General features: G+C 42.6%; 3 protein-coding genes across 3 annotated transcripts; all 3 read left to right on the top strand.

The window, feature by feature from the left end:
* The first annotated feature begins 1866 nt into the window (after positions 1 to 1866).
* LOC128745148 (uncharacterized) lies at positions 1867 to 3703 on the top strand. Its single transcript, XM_053842149.1, has 2 exons — positions 1867 to 2079; positions 2134 to 3703. Exons 1-2 carry the CDS (start codon positions 2067 to 2069, stop codon positions 3612 to 3614), a joined length of 1494 nt encoding a protein of 497 aa, XP_053698124.1. The 5' UTR covers positions 1867 to 2066; the 3' UTR covers positions 3615 to 3703.
* A 5369-nt stretch (positions 3704 to 9072) lies between these two features.
* LOC128737905 (uncharacterized) lies at positions 9073 to 12690 on the top strand. The gene is made up of 3 exons (XM_053832677.1): positions 9073 to 9374; positions 11573 to 12127; positions 12186 to 12690. Exons 1-3 carry the CDS (start codon positions 9258 to 9260, stop codon positions 12414 to 12416), a joined length of 903 nt encoding a protein of 300 aa, XP_053688652.1. The 5' UTR covers positions 9073 to 9257; the 3' UTR covers positions 12417 to 12690.
* Positions 12691 to 16657: 3967 nt separating this feature from the next.
* On the top strand, positions 16658 to 18987 carry LOC128735458 (glucosidase 2 subunit beta). The gene is made up of 3 exons (XM_053829943.1): positions 16658 to 17303; positions 17362 to 18275; positions 18336 to 18987. Exons 1-3 carry the CDS (start codon positions 16806 to 16808, stop codon positions 18574 to 18576), a joined length of 1653 nt encoding a protein of 550 aa, XP_053685918.1. The 5' UTR covers positions 16658 to 16805; the 3' UTR covers positions 18577 to 18987.
* The last annotated feature ends 1951 nt before the right edge of the window (positions 18988 to 20938 follow it).

The following is a 20938-nucleotide window of genomic DNA, read 5'->3' as shown; positions in this document are numbered from 1 at the left end:
AAAAAATCGATTACTTCCTTGGAGCCTGTTAATCTGTTCTCTGTGATAGCACTTTTATGAGCGATATCGCACTTTGGATGGTGCAATTTTCCTTGCAATTGAAGAGAGAATTAACAAAAGGGCGAATGTCGCAAGCGTAAACAAACCGAGTGAAGGTTGCTTTTCCTATATGCTGGTCCAGCAAAAAGTAACTCTCACCCGTTTTGTTTACATTTGCGACATTCGCCCTTTTGTTAATCCTATCTAGAATTTAGAGTGACTATATACAGAGTGGCGACAATATCAAAATTGGAATGATAATAGAGGTTTTCCGTCAAAAAATTTTTTTTTCGGTAAATGTTAGGTTTTGACTCTTAGAAATGATACCCACATGAAACTTTCTTTAATAAAGCCTCTAACTACTGTAAAAATGAAAAAATAAAATACTTATATTTCAACCCGTCACTTCTCGGATGTACTACATGCCTTTTTGTACCAGTGACCTTTTTTTTCACCACTTCGAAACCATTTGTGCCACTCTTTACTCTTGTGGCAAGCAACACACGAAACGAAAAAGAAGGTAATCATTAGCTTTTCATTCGTGTTGTCCTTTTCGCTCAACCGCTGATACACATATGTCAAAATCTGTTGTGCAATGCTGCCAGAAAAACTAAAAATTTTGATAAACAGTGCTGCCGAAACGAATTTTTCAAAACTCAACATTCGTGATTTGGTGAAAAGAAATTCAACATTCTCGCAATTTGCATTGTTTAAAAAATCGTAGTAAATTTTAGAGTCAACGAAAAAAATATATTTTTGCACCATTGTCACTCGTATTAGGAGTACTTTCGAGAAAAAATAAGAAAAGGAGGGGCACACGGTACTGCTAGGCAGCCATGTTTATGCAGTCAACATCTAACCATTTGCGTAAATGAGACAGCATGACACTGCTATACGTTCTGTTCGTTTCACTCTGCAAAGCCAGTATGCTGGCAGACGGGTATTATTTTCAAATCTTAGCCAGATTTTTGCAAATAATACCCACGCCGGCAGTAGATGTTGACTACTGTCAAACACATAGAGTAAGGATAGGGTTGCCAGTCCCTTGGAGGGGCATGATCTGACGGAAAACCTCTATTATCTGTCAGTGTCATTCCAATCGAGCAGACAACCTATCCAACGCGTATGCAGGAAAGAGAAAGAAAAACCTAGGATAAACCGCATTGCATACATTTGGGATGACTTGGCGCCACTCTGTATATAGTCACTCTACTAGAATTGACAATAAAAGTAATCTCCGATTACAACGTACTTTTGATTACATGTATACATGTCCTATAGGACAATGTTGTCACTCTGTATTCTAAAGTCTCCAGATCACTGATATTGGTTCGGTTTTTGTCAGGGGCTTGCGATGGGTGCCATGTTTTTGTTGCCAACATCTCAGCACATCTCGACAAAGGTTGGCAGCAAATCTACCTGTCAGACGGGCGCTATTTCTTGCATTTTTTGAAATAGCGCCCTTCGTTAAGTGGACTGTCAAACACCGTTCGTTAAGATACGGATAGCACCCCGCTGGTTTTTGTGCGAGGAAAAAAGAGAAGGAAATATATTTACTTAAGCAAGTTGTGACAATTCGGCATAAGATTTCGTGGAAGTGTGAATAGGCTTACAAATCTTCTTCAGTTTCGTCGGCGCCGTTGTCGCGAATTGGCCTTGCCAGCGTTGAAAGAGATTTCGTAGGCTGCTCGCACTTACAGGAAATCTCGTGCCGAACTGTCAACGCGTGAGTGTTGACAAAAGCAAAAATACTTCCCTTTCTTTTTTTCTCACGCAAAACCCTGAACAATATCAGCAACGCTGGCAAGGCCAATTGCGCGAATAGCGTTATTTTTTTGTTTACTTTCTTTTGATTCTTGATTAGCTTTGTAGAACAGAACCGGAGTCCGGAAGCCGGAGCATATTTCGCAATTCTATTAATAATTAAACATCGTTATTACTGGCTGTGGTTATCTAGCCGGATTCTTTTGTTCCGTTATTATTTCAGTGAATAAAAGTGATGCAATAGCGATAATAGGGCAACAATAATGACGAAGACAGGTATCTAATGTTGAAATGCTAGTGATTAATATAATGGTTTTTACTATTTTTCAGATGCAATACTTCTAATAGTATTTGTTTCTCGTTTGGGGTATGTTGCGGCTAACACCGCCTACAATGACGATAATTCCATTAACCCAGGCTGGATAAAGCCTGACCCTTGGTCGAGATACGAGCACGAATCACAAAAAATGTCAGCAGTTCAATTAGAAGACTGCCAATGCCCGCCAACACCGACATGTCCATCAGAACCTCTACCCAGCCCAGCTGACAAGAACAACCAATTGGCGCTGCAAAGCTATAAAAAGTTCGTTGTTCGATTATTTGCTGAAAACACGCTGTTTCCTGCTACGGATTCGGACTATCTGCTGCGCAATCTTCAGCTTAAGGTAAAGCCAGACCAATTGGAGGAACTAAAAAATGCTGAAACAGCGCGAAAAATTGACGGAATAGTTGCCGGCATATTCGAACAATCTAAAGAAGATGTATATTTGCCTATAGCTGAATCTTTGTGTTTGAATGCGACACTTTTACTCCAGAAAATAGGGGAAAATGTTGTTCTGTGGTATTTGGTAATTGCGGTGGTCGGCCTTATACTGTTTAATTACTTATTTAGGTATCTCTCAACTGTTTTGCACATACCACGATGGTTATGTGTAGCATTGTTATTTGGCGCAATAAGCTATACTAAACAGTTTCACGAATGTAATGAGGAACTAGAAGCAGCTGCTATAGCCAAATTGCACTTTCCTGACTCATCGAATCCATGCAATCAACTCCATGACACGCAGAAAGGGTGGTTCCATGGTATACAAACATACTTTGGCAAGGACCCGGAAGCAGAATGTAGAGAGCGTCTTTTAGAGGCAAAAGGAGTTGGGCGAACCACTTGTGACCCTACAGAGGTGCTGGTCGGACTGATCGCCAAAATTCAACTGAAATATATACAATCTCTCGTATCGGAAATATTCGGTGCCTTGAAGAAAAACACAGAGTCGGCTGGTTTTCTAGAGAAAATAATAATTCTATGCCTTTTCTTATCAGTTTTTTATATGTTGTTTTCCATCACTTTTAGATGTGGATTCGAGGCATTTTTTGATTTCTTAGCGCGTCCGAGACATCCTACGGCAGCCCCGGTCACGGGAAGAACTCATGAAAGCATTATGAGCACAGAAAGATCTCAATCTACAACGACAGCAGCACCAGCTATCACACTAAATATTAATGTTAGTCAAGCACCAAAGAAAATATCGCGCAAGGAGCTGAACAGGGTTGAAGAACTTGCCCGTTCTAGTAATGCATTAGCCTTAGAACCGAATGAAGGTTTGCTCGAAAACGGCTCAGGCGACGCACCGATTGGCGAGGAGGACACTAGTGAATCCGAAGTGGAAAGCGATGTTACACATATCGCATGTCAATCTCCAGTGTCTGCGACTGATCCTGAAGGAAACACTAGAAGTACTAAAGACAAGCCACCGGAAGTGAACGAAAAAAAATCAAGTGACATTAAAAATTCAATAGAGCAAATAACATAATTCCACTATAAAATTTATGAATTGTTATATCAGTTTTGAGAGAAGTATTGATTAAATAAGTTAATTTTGCTTGGAAATAAAGAAAAATACAAAGATAGTTTATAAACTTTTATCAATTTTGGTTTTTTTTTTTCTGTTGACACCAAAGTGTGCGATATTCGTATACTGGTAGTCACATAACAACTTATTATTGCCGTTTTGTTCAAATTTAAGAAACACATTTTAAATTATTGCTGTAAAGTAATACGTACAATAATATTTCAATAAACAATATATCTTTTTGTACTATAAAAGTCAATGTATATTTGTGATGGGTGATGGCACCGTCCTAACTCCGAGACGACTTAGCGCAGACAGGGAAGGGAGAACAGTGGCTCCCGCCCACTCTAAGATTGCAGCCCCGTCAGTGGGATAGAGACCTTAGGCCAACAACTACTGTACCCGAAGATTAAACACGTGACGGAAAATAAAAGAAAGGAATCGACCTGGATTATTGGCAACGAGCCAACGACCTTTAGTATGAAAACATGGACACGAATCGGAACACGGAATATACTAAATCTTACCCAGCGGGGTAAGCTGGATCAATTTGCAAGGGAAGTTAGCCGCCCGAAGCTTGAAATCTTGGGGCAGGGGGGAGTGGATTTAGAATGAAATTTGGAGGATGGGCGACGAGTGGAGACAGGCGAAAGCCGACATTGAGCGGTCGCGAACCAGAGCCGCTAAGACAATGACAGGCCGAACTGGGTGGCTGGTAAATGGCTGGATAATGCGGAATATAGACCCCATAGTGGTCGTTAGCCTCTTATCCAGCAACTCCGATCCCGACCTCGTCGTGGGACCATCTGAAATACGAGCAACCTTAGCGGAGATCGGGTGGAAACTAAGGTCGTATACTAACCGGGAAGGAGGTATAGTGAGTCTCGGCACTATAAGATGACAGCCCCATCGCGAGACTCGGAAGTGTTGCCCCAGTACGGCTACACACCTAAATTAAATTACAACACTTACAAAATTCGGAACGGAATATTTGGCATCGACCTAGGCGACGGAACAAGGACGACGAATGGAGACTCGGTACTTGGAATTGCATATCGCTAAATTTGGCAGGTTGCGAGCGGGTGCTGATTGAACAGCTTGAATCCCGCAAACTCGGCATCGTGGCTCTGCAGGAAATCTGTCGCAAAGGAGAAAAGGTATGGAAGATCCGTCGCGGAAAGGCCCAATTTTACCAGAGCAGTGGCGCTACCAACGAACTGGGAATGGGCTTTGTAGTGTTGGGCGGAATGCAGGATCGCGTGATAGATTGGAAGGCGATCAACGAGAGAATGTGTGTATTGAGGATAAAGGGCCGTTTCTTCAATTATAACATCACTAGCTGACCCGACAAACTTCGTATTGCCACAAATTAAACTGTTGTACATAAATCAATCGTGAATCTCGGATGGTCTTTGTCACAATCTCGAGTTTTGCAAGTTTCTGGGGTTTTAATATACAAATTTTGCTCACAGTAAAGTAGAAAACACCTCCCCCAATTGCTTAGCCTGATGACATAAAGCGGATAGCATTTAAATATTCGCCATCATTACAAACCATTTCGCCGAATACCATTTTGCGGAACACCAATTCTCGGTTGACCATAACGCGGAACATAGTTTCGCAGAATACCATTTCGCGAAAAACCTTACGCGGGATCTACCATTCGCAGGGCTGACCGAACTGAAGGAAAGTAATAGAAGTCAGTAGACCTAGGAAACCTAGACCTAAAACTATAGAGAGAGCTGCCCCCCGCAGTGGCCGGCGCTAGGTATATTGAACCTCGGAGTACAAAAAATGATTGGTTTGATGGGGAATGCCACCAAGCGGTGGAGAGGAAAAAACTGCTTGGAAAAATTATCTAAGTATTGCCACTAGAAGGAACCTGGCCAAATACCGACGAGCTAGGAACCAGTTGACCACGATCCTGAGAAGGAAAAAGCGCCAAAAGGAGGACAGAGATCGTGAAGAATTAGAACAACTATTCCGATCTAATGACACGCACAAGTTTTACGATAAGGTGAACCAAACTTGGAAGGGCTACACACCGAAACCTGGCATGTGGAGGGACGAGGGAGGGAATCTAACCACAAACGAGCGCGAGGTGGTCGACAGATGGAAGCAGTTCTTCGATGAACACCTCAATGGCGAAGTCGCAGAAGGAGGCGGAACGGAAATTAACCTAGGAGCGCCCATGGAAGATGGTAATGTCCTAGCACCTGATCTCCAAGAAGTCAAACGAGAACTCGGGCTGCTGAAGACCAATAAACCCGTTTATCAACATGGGGGAGAAACGCTAGCAAAGGCTCTACACTGGGTTATTTCGAGGATTTGGGAGGAGGAAAAGCTACCGGAGGAATGAATGGATGGAAGGAGTGGTTTGTCCCATCTACAAAAAGGGTGATCGGCTAGACTGCTGCAACTATTGCGATATTACGCTGGTAAACGCCGCCTACAAGGTACTCTCCCATATCCTGTTACGCCGGTTGTCACCGATAGCACAAGGTTTCGTAGGGAATTATCAGGCGGGTTTCATGGGGGCTAGCAAAACTACGGACTAAATTGTTACTATCCGACAGATCTCGCAGAAATGTCGGGAGTAAAACGTGGCTACGCATCACATCTTTATTGATTTTAAAGCAGCCTACGATACAATCGATCGAGACAAGCTATGGCAGATAATGCACGAACACGGTTTTCCGGACAATCTGACGCGACTGATCAGAGTTACATTGGATCGAGTGATGTCCCAGATAACACAAAATCGTAATAGAAAGTTCATAATAAATCGTTTTCATGTCAATTTCACATTGGAATTGTATAATAATTAGAGTATGTCAAATCGAAGTGAACAATAAGTTGTTTTGCAGTCGTGCGTGCCTTCATATACAATTCATGACTGTGAATTATAAAGCAGTATAGACGATTGCAATATTTGATTATATCTTAATCATATATTCAGGAGTATTTAGTTGCGTGTTATAAAAACTACGCAAAAAAGAATTACAAATAATTGTCAAAGCTTTCGCACGTATATCGCCTCCACTTTGGTACATATATGTTCTTATATGGCGTGAAATATAACTTTTTCGTTTAGATATGATTTCGTATATCTCAGTTGCAATCGAGATATACAAACCAAATTGTTTACTGGGGTGTTCGTACGCATCTTTGGGACACTCTCGAGTCCCTTCGAGACGCGGCGAGGGTTGAGACAAGGTGACGGTTTATCCTGCATGCTGTTCAACATCGCCCTTGAGGGGGTGATCCGACGAGCGAGCATCGAAACGAGAGGCTCGATTTTTACCAAGGGTAGTAAACTTCTAGGCTTTCCAGATGCCTTCGGTATCATAGCCAGGAACTTTGCGACGGCGGGGGCAATCTACGCCAGACAAAGCGGAGTCTGTGAGAATTGGGCTAAAATTAAATGCGTCGAAGACCAAATACATGAAAGGAAGAGGCTCAAAGGAAAAAAAAATGCGCGTCTCCCAAGGACGGTAACCGTTGACGGCGACGAAGTGGTAGAGGAGTTCGTGTATTTGGGATCGCTGGTGACCGCGGACAACACTAGTAAGGAGATCCAGCGGCGCATCCAAGAGGGAAATCGGGCCTACTTTGCCCTTCGTAAAACGCTACGATCAGGAAGCGTACGCCGCCGCAAGAAGCTAACAATGTACAAAACTCTTATTAGACCGGTAGTTCTCACGGAGGACATACACGCCCTTGCCGTCCCATCGTACATCTAGCGAAAGTTAGCAGGCTACGGTGGGCCGGACACGTCGTAAGGATGCCGGACGACAGTGCAACGAAAATAGTCCTCTTCAACAACCCCACCGGCACCAGGAACAGGAGGGCGCAACGTGCACGATGGCTCGACCAGGTCGAAAGCGATTTGCGACTTCTGAGACGACTAGGAAATTAGCGACAAGCAGGGCTGTCATTCGCTCACACTATGCGCCCAATGTTCCAATATTATGCCTTGTCGCACAGAGCGATTCGGCAACACACCTCTACAGCTAATATGCACACAGCGTACGAGCGAAAGCGGAGTGGGAGCGAACAACAGCACTCGGTGAAAATCACCCAGTGAGTGACAAACAGCACTTGGTGCTGCCCTTTGCCACACTCCGTGCGGAATTGCGCAAAAAAATTGTTTTGTATTTACAAATTTTCTGCCCTTTTAAAAGTGAAAATACACGCTGCACTGAACAACTAATATGGTCTATGTTAAGTTAGTACGGATCAGGCACCGCAACAGTAAAAATGCTTTTTTTTAATCACACCACTTCAACTGACCCAGCGCAGGGTGTACAATCCAGCCGCGCAGAGTGCGGCTCTTGGTGTGGTAAAGCACGCAGCAAATTTATCACGCTGCGTTTGCGGCTGCCTTTTCTTGGTGCGCGTAAAACACGAAAGAGCGTGTTTAGCAAAAGAGACACTGAAGGGAATTTGTGGGCGAACACACACCGCATGGCGAGTGTTGTGTTGTTTAAGAATGTGTGTCTTTTGGTCTGCGCTGCGGTTTATGCCACCTCTGGCGACAAGTGACCTAAGACCGAGTTGAATGGAGACGAGTGCATAGTTGCCATTTTGAAATCTGTGTTTCTAGTTTAAAAATCTGTGAAAATCTGTGAAACTATCGAAAAAATCTGTCACTAAATCTGTGTAACATAATTATGCTCCCATGAAGAAAAATTAGCATTTTAATGTTTTTGAACAATATGGTTCATTCAATATCATCCATACGCTTTGTAAATTTTGTTTTTGATGTGCAGTAATTTCGGTTTTGTAACTTTACCTCCCGATTTTTTGTGCCATTTCGGTTCCAGTGATAAAATTGAAAAACTTTTCTTCAACATGTAGCATATCTGTGATTTTCAAAAATATCTGTCATCTGTGGTCACAGATTCTGTGCTTTAAAATGATGAAAAAATCGGTGATTTTACAGAAAAATCTGCGAAAATGGCAACTCTGGACGAGTGCTTGAAACAGCACGAGCCACCCCGGCTCTATGCTGCTGAGCTGCTGAAGAAGAAGAAGAAGAAGAAGAAGAAGAAGGCCGAACTGGAGGGCTGTTAAACAGCCCAAGTGTGGGATATAGAATGAGCTGGATTACTCTGTAGTTGAAATGAATATTTATTTTATGCTGTCGTACTGGTAGTCCAGAACATAGGCTAAGACCAGACCAGACTTGGTCCATCTCGCCGAATTTTTATTGTTTTATAAATAAAACAGAAATTAAACAAAACCCTACTCCCTGCAAGCAACGTAATATTTAAACAGGACCCCAAGTATGTTACATAATTTGTGAATGGTTCCTTATAATGACACTAAACCAAAACTAAACGTCAGTCTAGCCACACACACATACAAACTATACCTATCGGAAAGATTGGAAAGCAAGCGCGGCCGGTTGGATTTGGAAGAAAACAAAACGTATTTTGCTCAGTTTATCACATCTCAGCATCCTCACGTCACAAGAAAATAGCTGTGTGACGATTAGTTTACGTTTGACGAAGGCCGTCGCCGCATTTGTGACCAAATATCAACCGGGAAAGATAGTTACCAACCCAGACGGTACTTCCCTGCCGGTAACTTAGAGTGGAAATGACCGGAATTATTGTGAAAGCAGCTGCCGATGCCGATAAACATCTGAGCGACATTACGGCTATCGTGTACTCTAAGGAGCACATTTTCACCTCCGGCGGAGACGGAAAAGTGAAGGTAAGAAACCCCGCTCCTTTAGTGAATTACGTACCCACCGCAAAACCATTCAACCCAACCAGTTCCAGAAAGATTTTTTACTATGACTAGATAGAAATGAGGGCCGTTCATGTGATGGTAGAAAAAATGAGTTAGCACTGTGTGCTAAAAATAGCAGTAAATATTTTGACTAACATTTGTGGCGACTTTCGTGCTTCTGTCGTGCCTAAAAAAAACACCATAAAGAAAAGAGAAAATCATTCTCCCTCATTGTGTAATGTCTTTCGATTCCTGGCGATGAATGTTTACTATTTACACTTGGAGAATGCTTATTTCAGCAACTTGATTCTTTTTATTAAGCAATTTTTATTAATGCGATTCATTTTGTCGTCAAAATATTCGTGTTTCTTTATTTTTACCCCGCGGCATTCCGTCAAACAGAGGTCCTGTAAAGTAAGGCTGATGTTACACCGGGTAACCAAAAATCTAAGCAGTAACTATACCTCCAAGTACCGACAGTTCTCAGCAATGTGATAAATTGCTTCGTTTGTTAGGCAGTTGTTTTTGTATAGATTTAAAATTTCAAGCTCCTTGAGCATAGTGGCCACTATGCGTGCAGACTCGTCATCAAAATACCGGCAACGGGAAGCATTCAACCAGGTTAAATTTGGACATCTCTCACACAGTAACTCCCATCCTAGATTGGTTAGTCTGTTGCACATGGCTAAACTCATACTTCTGAGCGCCGGATTGTCAAAAGCTTCCAAGGATCGATCTGTTACTCCATCGCATTTTTCCAGGACGAGATCTTTGAGTTTTTTCAAATTACTAATGCGCGTTTTTCCAAGAAAGGCTTGCTCCGTAATCAGTTTGCATTTGCTAAGGTCTAAACTCTCGAGAGCAGGTAGGGTTTGGAAAATTAACTCAACGGTACTGTCCGTAACAGCTTTTTCACATTCACTCAAATTGAGGGCCATCAGATTGGGAAAGCTTATGGGAACCTGCTCCACAGCTTGCTGTGGCAACTCCTTATAGTATATGCCCAGTGACTTCAGATTGGGCATGTAGATGTGATCGAAGCAATGCTGCGTGAGTGCTATCGTGCTGCGGTTTTTAGTCAGGACCAAATTTTTTAACTTTCCCAATTTTTGTAGATGCTCCAAACCTCCGTCCGAATTGCGGGACATATCGTAGTACAATTGTTCCAACTGCTGCAGGTTGTTACATATTGCGAGTAAATACTGATCGTTATTGATGTCTAGTGAAGATTCGATGGCGATTTCCAGCTTTTTAATCTTTTTCTGCTGGCTGATGAAATCGAAGAAAATTTGGTCGTTTTTGCGAAGCTTCAATTCTCCGAAAACAACCTTCTCCAGCTGCAGTTCGTCATCGTCGAACAGAAGCTTCTTGAGAACTGGTTCGTTGAAACTGTCCACCTTGAACGACTTCATAGTCTTTTTGTGTCGTTTGACAAGTTTGGTTACTGCTTTCACTTGTTCCCATAGACTGCTGTCCGGATCGTCATACATTTCGTTGACAAAGAGCTGAACCTTCAGTTTCGCTAGGCAGCACGAATTGTTGGCCAGATTTGCGTAGATGTGTCCCGATTCGAAGCGTTGTATTTCTGATTCCGGATATTTGAAGTTAAATTTTTTCAGCTGCGGTAAGCAGAGTATTTGTTCACAATCTTCGCCGGCGAAGATGCACTCTTCAACGTCCAGACACTTCAGTCCCGATACCGTTTGGACGAGCTCCATGAAACGTCCGCGTTCCAAGTGGCATTTTGAGAACGAGAGCATTTGTAGTGTGTCTCTAAATTTAACCAATAGTAGACGCAAATGTTTAATAAAAGCATCGTCTTCGTAGATGATGTCCTTTCGACAAAGACTTCGTTTTGATTTTGCCAAGTCGTAGAAAGCGATTGAGGTGAAGCAAATGTTCTGATAGTAGCAGTCACTTTGCAGAAAACGACTGATTGTTGCCGGTGTTAGCTCTTTCTTAAAATGTATTACCATTTTAGACATAAAAGCTGACCGCTGATAGACGCTGTACCAAAGGTGACAGACGGCGGCAGCCTGCTTCAGGTCGCTGTAGCGTAAATATTTAAATATCTTTTCCAATATCTGCAATGATTTTTGCGGTCAATTTTGTTATTCTGTGATTCTTTATTCAATTTTATGCTTTACCTCAACCGGTAATGTTTCCATGGTTGATTTCAGATATGGACCAAAGATCTATCGCTCGAGAAGGAAGTGGCCGTTCACGAAGCCTGGATTTACGCAATGGTCGTAGACTCTTTAGGTCGAATATATACCAGCAGCTGTGATGGCACGATTCGTTGTCTACTGAATCCACTGCAGTCGAATGATATCAAGGAACTACTAAAGTGCAGTGACGAGATCGAGTCTCTTTTCGTTGACAGCAAAGACAATCTGTGGAGCGGAGACGACAAGGGCCTCGTTACTATGTGGGTGGACCACAAGATAAAGTTCAAGTTCAATCTGGTAGAACAAGTTCGTTCGATAGCTATTCAAAACAATTGGATATACTCAATTAGAGACAATGACTTGACGATTACGGAAGTGCTGGAAGGTTCCTCGACCGGCCGATATATAACCAAGGCTACCATTCCGGGGAAAAGTCCTGTCGCACTGTGCGGAACCAATTGCAACGGAGTTTACAGTAACGTTTCAATTATCACTCGCGATGGATTGGGAATCACTTTTATCAAAAATAATAGCAAAGAACATTTTTCTGTTCTTTGGACCAAAGAGGTAAAACAACACATCATAATACGAATAACTACTCCACTGAATAAAGTTATACTTTCAGAAAGCGCATGATATGATCATCAACTGCATTCTGGGAGCTGACGAGCTGCTCTACACAGCCGGTTACGATGGATTTGTAAAGCAGTGGACCGGTCTGGATAAGGACCCAAAACTGGCAGGAGAAGTAAATGTTGGTAGTGGTTGCCTCAACGCTTTGTGTTTGGGTTCGGAGCGGACTACCGTTTACGTAGGTGGAAGCGACGGGCTGCTGAAGGTGGTGAATTTCTCCTAGAACTCATAAGAGGCAAGTGAGAATGTGAAAGCAAACTACACAAACAGAGCACACTACAGTGTTACCAACGTGCCATCGGAACGAGCATTCAAACTTGCCAGGTTTATATGCCTAACGGGGGAGCAGACAGATATTTAATGTGACTTTTTTTTCCTAACTAACACGGAAATAGCATAAGTAGAGTGAACCAAAGCAAAATCGGTTTTGTCTTTTACAGAACTATTATTAAGTTGTTCATTTATCTAAGATTTATCATCTGAAATAAACCTCTCGAAAGATAGAGCTGTTTTTTATTCGTTTTAAAGTGTTTGTCTCGACTGGGAGAGACTGTTAGAGTCAATAGGATCGTAGCACAAGCCTTGTAATATTGTCCTGTAGTTTAGACTGACAGAATTGATTTTTCAATAACCGCGAAACGTTTTACGTTTGAAGTTCTAGGAGCAACTAATTTAATTCAACTGGCGACGATGCAAGCACTTGCTGAAGTGCATATTGACGGAATACAATACAATAACCCGGAAGTGTCGTTTCGTTGCAAACAAGGAAAGTTCTTCGTGGATCGGAAAATTGCTGGTGTACTTTTTAGGAAATCAAAAACGGAAGCGCTTTGGGCGTTGCAAAATTACAAGTCTTTCGTAGAAAATCTAACCGGAGAGAGGGATAAGCGGCAAGCAACACGTGAATGTAAAGCATTCTGAATTTCTTGCGGAAAAAAGCAATCCAACAGGAGACGTCAACTTCCTATACAAAAGTGTTAGTAGAAAGAATAAACAGCAGAATGTGGAGTCAGAAGCTGAATGCTGGGGTAAAGCCCATCGGTTTGAAACCTATACCCGTCCATAAGCCGTACTGCAAGATTGAACGCAACGTGGACTTTATTGTGGCTATGTACGTTGACGATATGCTATAATCAAACAACCCTCAATGATTGAACGGGCTGAGCAATGAACCGATGACAAAGTTTAGAATGTAAGTCCACGATTTGACCAGCAAACTTCTTGGAATGCGGGTTACCAGAGATGAGACCAAGAAGATTACAACAGCTTTTTGCAGCATTTCAATGTAAATGATTGCAACATATTAGATGGAATACGTGCCGAAATTCGTAGGAAGTTTGCAGTACTGGTACTCTGACGCAGTCTATCATGACTCATCAGTTTTGCGATCAAGGTAGTCAGCCAGCTTTATCAAAACCCGTTGAAGAAATATTTGATAGCAACGAAGCGAATTCTGAAAGAAAAAGAGAAGCACATCGACGAAACTCGGTGAGGAACGGGACGCGGGTTTCCTCGGCTACACTGACGCTGGCAGGGAAATGTCCTTGACACTCTTCAATCAGCTATACATATTCAAGTAAGCAAGTAGCGCGATTTCGTAGAACTGTTAGAAGCAGGCAACCATTGCTGTGGCAGATACGGAAAATCGGATATTCACCTGGGAATATCCGTCAACGATTAAAGGGTAATGTTAAAAAGTAATCATTGAATTATTGTTATTTAATAGTATATCATGAGTATAAAACATTTTCTCCGTTCATTCGTCATCCACGCCTCACCTGAGCTATCTTTTATCAAGAATAAATATCTTAATCTTTGTGAGGCGGTAATTATTTCTTCAAAAATGATAGACACCTTAATTTTAGCCGATAATACTTTTACAACACACAATAAACCAAACTATAGAAATACTGTCAACCGCACGTCGACCTAACAATATTTAATTTGCCCATTTAATATATCACTCTCTTATCAACGAGATAAGTGTTTAAAAGATAAAATTTAAAATTATTCTCGACGACAACAAATAACATCGTTACTCACGTTGTTTACATTTTCTTTAGAGTGACTATATACAGAGTGGCGACAATGTCAAAATTGGAATGATAATTATCTGTCAGTGTCATTCCAATCGAACAGACGACCTATCCAACGCGTATGCAGGAAAGAGAAAGAAAACCCTTGGAAAAGCCGCATTGCATACATTTGGGATGAAATTGTCGCCACTCTGTATATAGTCACTCTAATTTTCTTTATAAACCAGAATCGTTTTTGCGAAATGAACTTTCGGCAAAACAATGAAGTAATTTGCGGTTTCGTCACCAACGAGAATGACATTTGCTGAGGATCGCTTATGTAGGAGTGAGAGGGGAGCAAAGAGTGGAGGAGAGGATCCGGGAGTTTGGAATTTGATGTTGTTGATATGAAGTAATTTGCGGTTTCGTCACTAACGAGAATGACATTAGCTGAGGCTCGATTATGTAGGAGTGAGAGGGGAGAGAAGAGTGGCGGAGGGGATCCGGGAGTTTGGAATTTGATGTTGTTGATATTATTCCTACTGCAAACAGCCTCAGCGAGGGCCTCAGCTAATGTCAAAAAATCTTTAAATGTGTGCGTGGTGGAATACTTCATAGTGGTGCCAGTTGGCGCGCTCTACCACATAATTATAATTTTTTGAATTCATCTACCTATATAGGGTAACCAACCGAATTTGAACCCCTAGACGAAGTAATTTTACATTTATTGGAATAAAATGTGTATTAACCAAGGTAATGCCGAATTTGTTTATTCAATCCGGGTTGAAACTGGATGAATTTTATCTGTCAGATAGGAGCAAATGAACACAAAAAGTTCATCCAGTTCCAATTCGGATTGAATAAACAAATTCGACATAAGTAAAGTCCAAATTGTTACATTCTCGGTATCGGGTTCGTCGAGAAAATCGCATCAAGTGAAGCATTTCTTCTGTGTCCGATTGAATTACTGGAAACGCTTTCAGGGGAGTTTGAGGTTTGAGCTGTAACTTGCAGCTCACAATGTGCCCTGTAAATGATCTTTAGGATAACCAACGTATTTTGGACCCCATCAGCAGCTGTACATAATTTGGACACTTACAGCAAAATCAAACGGAAGTGTCCAAATTATGTATAGCTGCTGATGGGGTCCAAAATAAGTTGGTTACCCTATGTGCCAAACCAATGCCAAACAGTTATCATTTATGTGCACGCGAAAAATTTGCACATATACTATTCATATGCATATAATTTTTATGTGTATAATTGCACATGCTATTCAAATGCGTATAATTTTTATGTGTACACACTCAACAAAAAGCACCGAATTCGGTAAAATTTTACTGAAATCTAAACAGCTGAACGTTCGGTAAAAATTTCGATGGTGCCAATCGACGTTTACAGATCATTAGTAATGTTTGGTGCAATAAAAAATTTTACTGAACGCTCAGCTGTTTAGATTTCGGTAAATTTTACCGAATCGTTTAAGTGTGTACGTAGTAATGTGGCTATAAATAAGTTGAAAGGATGCAATTCATGTAGGGGTCCAAATCAAGTTGGTTACCCTAATCATATTTGGAAATTCTAGACAGAATTAACAACAGGGCGAATGTCGCAAATGTAAACAAACCGGGTGAGAGTTACTTTTTGCTGGACCAGCATAAAGTTTTGCACGGGCGAGCATAACCTCACTTCTTTGACGTCTATCAGTGGTTTGTTTACATGGACTTAGAACGTGGGTTAACATGTTAAAAGTGAATATTGCTTAAGGCCTTAAGGGCAAGTCAGAAAAGCACAAAAACTGCCATTCCGAATAGTTTGGAGGGCGACACTACTGGATAATACGCTTTTAAAACGTTTAACTTCAATTTATGCATATCGCGTTCGCCCGACCCCCCGGCACGACGCCATTTTTCTATGACTGCAATCTAAAACGTCAAAACACTGGGCGGGAAATCATTTCATAGAAAATATATGGAGCGGCCATTGTTGTTTGGGGCCCAGCAACGAGGGGCCCATCAGTATGGGGGTACTGTCAAATCATATGTGAGAGTGTATTGGTGACACCGGGCTGCGTTCGCCTAACAAAAAGTAAACAAACCACGAGTGGATGTCAAATGGGTGAATTGCGTTCATTCCGGTTCATTCGTGACGTCACCTTGCAAAACCTTATAGGAAAATCAACCCTTACTCGGTTTGTTTTCGCTTGCGACATTCGCCCTTTTGTTAATTCTATCTTCAATTCGTTTTTGGCAACTCGCGGCTATCACATCTGGCCGCAGCCATTTTTATCAGCCCAGCAGTTTGGGCGCACGACATTCTAACGATCAAGAAAAAAAACGAGAAAAGCATCATAAAAAATACGCTGTCATTGCTGCGGTCGTGGAGTTTGACAGCTGGCACTTTTCCTCTGCCCTTTCTTATTTTTTATCAGTGTTCGTCGAAAAGGGAGAAAAAGGGACAGCGGCCGGCCATTCTTTGCCGTGGTGATACAATCGTCTGTACTGTAGTGAATTTTCCAAAGATTTTTCAATTTATCTTTTAAAAAATCCTCAACTAAGTGTTTGTGCCGATTTAAAGTCTGATTTTTCTATTGTGTAATGTGGTCTCGTCGTGGAAGAGAAAGTAGCTGGTTGCATTTAGCGTTGGCAGTGTGTAGTCTGGGTATATTAGTTCTGACGGAAATACCCCGTCCCCGGGGGGTTTCCATCTCGCGAGCAAGTCTTTATCAGGTGGATAGCGGAGGTAAATTTGTTTGCCTAGACGGTCGAAAGACGATCCAATGGGAGCAGGTCAATGATGATTACTGCGACTGTGAGGACGGAAGTGATGAACCGGGCACGGCAGCCTGCGCCAATGGCGTATTCCATTGTACCAACGCAGGTTTCAAGCCACTCAATTTGCCTAGCAGTCGTGTCAATGATGGCATCTGTGACTGTTGTGATGCTTCGGATGAGTACGCCTCCGCGGTTAGTTGTATCAACACCTGCAGCGAGCTAGGTAAAGAGGATCGACTTCGGGAGAAACAACGAGCAGAGATGGCCAAGATGGGCAGTCAACTGAGGGCGGAGATGAGCCAGCGTGGAAAAACTATGAAGGTAAGTGTCCTGACAGAAATGAAGCAAATAAAATAATTATTTTTATGTGTTATCACAGGAAGAACAGCGCGTCCGTTTTGCCGAGTTGGAACGATCAAAGGCGGAAGCGGAAGCACTGAGTAAAGAAAAGACGGCCATTAAAGAGGACGCGGAAGCATTGGAAAATGCTGCCCTGAAAGTATATCGTGATCGAGAGGAAGAAGCTAAACGTGCTAAACAGGAAGCAGAAGCTTTAAGTAATCGGGACGAAGCGGAAGAGGTGTTCCGTAAATATGATTCCAACCAAAACCAGCTGCTGGAAATCGTTGAGCTGCAAACACGAGTCGTGTTCGATCGCGATCGGGATGGTTCCGTGACGGAAGAAGAAGCACGCTTCTTTTTGGACGAACACGATCAGGTGGATTTCGAAACGTTTGTAACGCTGTGTTGGCCCAAAATCAAGCCATTTTTGATGCTCGACTCGGGTCTGTTCAAACCACCGAGTGATGCAGAAGAGTTGGAAAAGGAATCCGAACATTACGAAGCGGAAGAAGCCGAACTGCAGAACGAGCCAGAGGATGGCTATGACTTAGATGGAAGTGAACCGAGTCCGCCGTATCAGGACGAAGAAGGTACCGAAATTGAGCAGGAAGAAGAGGATGATGACGAGGGTATGGACGATCAGGAAGTTGGCGAGGGACAAGTCGAAACGGCTGAGGTACCAAAGCCGGAATATGACGCCGAGACGCAGGAATTGATTCGTCAGGCCAACAATGCCAGAAATCAACTCACCGAAGCAGAGCGCCACGTTCGCGAAATTGACACGGAAATGAAAAAAATTGAAGATTTGCTCAACAAAGACTACGGAAAAGATGAAGAATTCGCCCCGCTCAACGGGGAGTGTTTGAACTTTGAAGATCGGGAGTACGTGTACAAGCTTTGTCCCTTTGACAAAGCTATACAGCAGCCCAAGAATGGTGGCGCAGAAACAAGGTAAGATAGTTGTTTTGTGCTTATGCGAGCTTGTATTATCAAACATCACTTCACTTGTAGATTGGGTGTTTGGGAAAAGTGGGCCAACACAGATTACACTGCCATGAAATATAATAACGGAGCAACTTGCTGGAACGGACCGGCGCGGTCCGCGTTTGTCCATCTGGACTGTGGACTTGACAGCAGAATCCTATCCGTGACTGAACCAAACCGGTGCGAGTACGAGTATCGCATCCAAACACCAGCGGCTTGTACGTTCAAAGAAAGTAACAGCAAGGATCAGCTTCACGATGAGCTGTAAAAGACGACGGTCATCGTTCATCTTCATTTCGAACACCTTCATCATAAGTTAAAAGCAGATTGAGGAACAAAACAATGGGACAAGTATTAAATAACAGGACGATATTTTAATACCTACTTTGAAAAGAAACAGCATCGTATTGGCAATGAATTTTCGAATAGCGTTGGTGGTTAGACTCAGGAAAACAGTTGATCGAACGAACGAGTGTAGTTGTATATTATTTTTTGTAATAAATTCGGATGTGCACATTCCTCTATTTTATAGGATCGCCTATTAGCGCCAAACGAAACCAACTGTTTTCGCAAGGGCGATGCAGAAAGCGTTAATTGAACCGTGTAGTTTACAATATGGCATTGATAAATCTACTTTCTGATGTTGTAATAAAGTGTCAATAATGATAATAAAAAACAACTACAACTATCCGATGTAGTGTTCATTTTTGTAGCTCAATTTATGGACAATGTTTTGGTCATTCGATTTGATCCTGTGGTTGAATACAATCCTCGGAAATTCAAAAGTGTAAAGTAATGCACTGAAGTTTTTGGAGCGTCTTCCAGATATATAATTCGTTAAAAATGATAACGGGTCATTTGAAAAATCATCACAGACGACATCCGCTTCCGATGCGATTGAAAGAATTCAACTATTTTTACAAACTCAATTTTTTTTTGCGCTTGAAATGTTTCATAAATGGGCATCCCTTTGAGGAAGGTTTAAGTATTAAAGCAGAGGAGCGTTTCGTGCGAAAAATGTTAGACTGAATACTGGGAAAGTTTCGATCGGCCGCTAAAAATATATTGGGTTAGTTTGTGGCAGTGGGGCTCCAACCCACAATTTCTCGATTAGTACTCGAGTGCTTTACGCATTTAAACTATACCGCACCCATGTATTAATTAGTCTCAGATCTAGTTTTGTCCCTACCAGTCCATCTTTCGCACACATATGCTCCCCCAGTGACGGTTATTATTTGTAATATGACTGTCCTTTGCTTCTATCACGAGAAGATAGACGATTATCGACTGCATTGTTGTAGAAGCTAACAGTCTGGTGCATACCGTCGTCGAGGCACAACGGTGTTAAACCACATCGGGTGTGTTTTTCGTTTTACAGTTACTGACTTTTTACTAGCTTTTGCGCGGTCAAACGTAAATTCTATTTTGATTAAAGCAGAGGAGCGTTTGGTGCGAAAAATGTTAGACTGAACACACTCTCGAGTCCCTTCGAGACGCGGCGAGTGTTGAGACAAGGTGACGGTTTATTCTGCATGCTGTTCAACATCCCTCTTGAGGGGGTGATCCGACGACCGGGCATCGAAACGAGAGGCACGATTTTTAGTTTTTACCAAGGGTAGCCAACTTCTAGGCCTTGCAGATGACTTCGATATCATAGCCAGGAACTTTGCGACGGAGGAAAGAAATCTACGCCAGACTGAAAGCGGAGTCTAGGAGAATTGGGCTGAAAATAAATGCGTCGAAGGCCAAATGCATGAAAGGAACAGGCACAAAGGAAACAAACGCGCGTTTTCCGACGGATGGTAACCATTGACGGCGACGAACTAGAAGTGGTAGAGGAGTTCGTGTATTTGGGATCGTTGGTGAGCGCGGACGACAACACTAGTAAGGAGACCCAAAGGAGCATCCAAACGGAAAATCGGGCCTACTTTGCCCTTCGTTACCTAAAAGGTACCTTCGACACGGAGTTATGTCTGGGCTACGATCACGAGAAACTCGAATGCTACGTAGACGCCGACTGGGCCGGCGACGTCAGCGACCGGAACTCTAATTCGGGCTATCTCTTCAAGTTCGGCGGCGGCATTATTGGATGGAGTTGCTATAAGCAAAAGTGTGTAGCGCTCTCCAGTACCGAGGCCGAGTACGTCGCGCTAGCTGAGGGCCTACAGCAGGTACAATGGCTCAGGAAGTTGATGCTAGACGTCGGCGAAGGAACTGGATTTTCCGATCGTAGTTCAGGAGGATAATCAAAGCTACATCGCGTTGATCATGGGTGACCGTGCGGAGAAGCGAACCAAACACATCGGTACGAAGTACAGCTATATTAAGGAGATGGTTCGAGAAGGTATCGTCCGTCTCCAGTACTGTCCGACGGAGCATATGCAAGCTAACCTGCTCACCATACCCCTGGAAGCAATCAAGCTACGGCAACACCGGGAGGCGATTGGCCTTCGACAATCCAGCTTTGATAAGGAGTGTTGAACCACTCGATTCTTGAAGCAACGCTTCATTTATAACTGCTTATCTGGCAACCATACTCTTTAGACATTATTACTTTCGCTGTTACGAGTACATTCTCATTCTTTCTTGTACTGAGCTAGTAATCGTACGTGTTTGTCTTTACTACATCA

Source organism: Sabethes cyaneus, chromosome 1 (assembly GCF_943734655.1).
Source record: "Sabethes cyaneus chromosome 1, idSabCyanKW18_F2, whole genome shotgun sequence".
Classification (NCBI taxonomy): domain Eukaryota; kingdom Metazoa; phylum Arthropoda; class Insecta; order Diptera; family Culicidae; genus Sabethes; species Sabethes cyaneus.
This window is presented reverse-complemented; position numbering and strand designations above follow the sequence as displayed.

Coding starts and splice junctions, on each gene's coding strand:
- LOC128735458 (XM_053829943.1), top strand. CDS start 16,806: ATGTGGTCTCGTCGTGGAAGAGAAAGTAGCTGGTTGCATTTAGCGTTG. Junction 17,304..17,361: donor AGCGTGGAAAAACTATGAAG/GTAAGTGTCCTG, acceptor GTGTTATCACAG/GAAGAACAGCGCGTCCGTTT. Junction 18,276..18,335: donor AATGGTGGCGCAGAAACAAG/GTAAGATAGTTG, acceptor CTTCACTTGTAG/ATTGGGTGTTTGGGAAAAGT.
- LOC128737905 (XM_053832677.1), top strand. CDS start 9,258: ATGACCGGAATTATTGTGAAAGCAGCTGCCGATGCCGATAAACATCTG. Junction 9,375..11,572: donor GCGGAGACGGAAAAGTGAAG/GTAAGAAACCCC, acceptor GGTTGATTTCAG/ATATGGACCAAAGATCTATC. Junction 12,128..12,185: donor CTGTTCTTTGGACCAAAGAG/GTAAAACAACAC, acceptor TTATACTTTCAG/AAAGCGCATGATATGATCAT.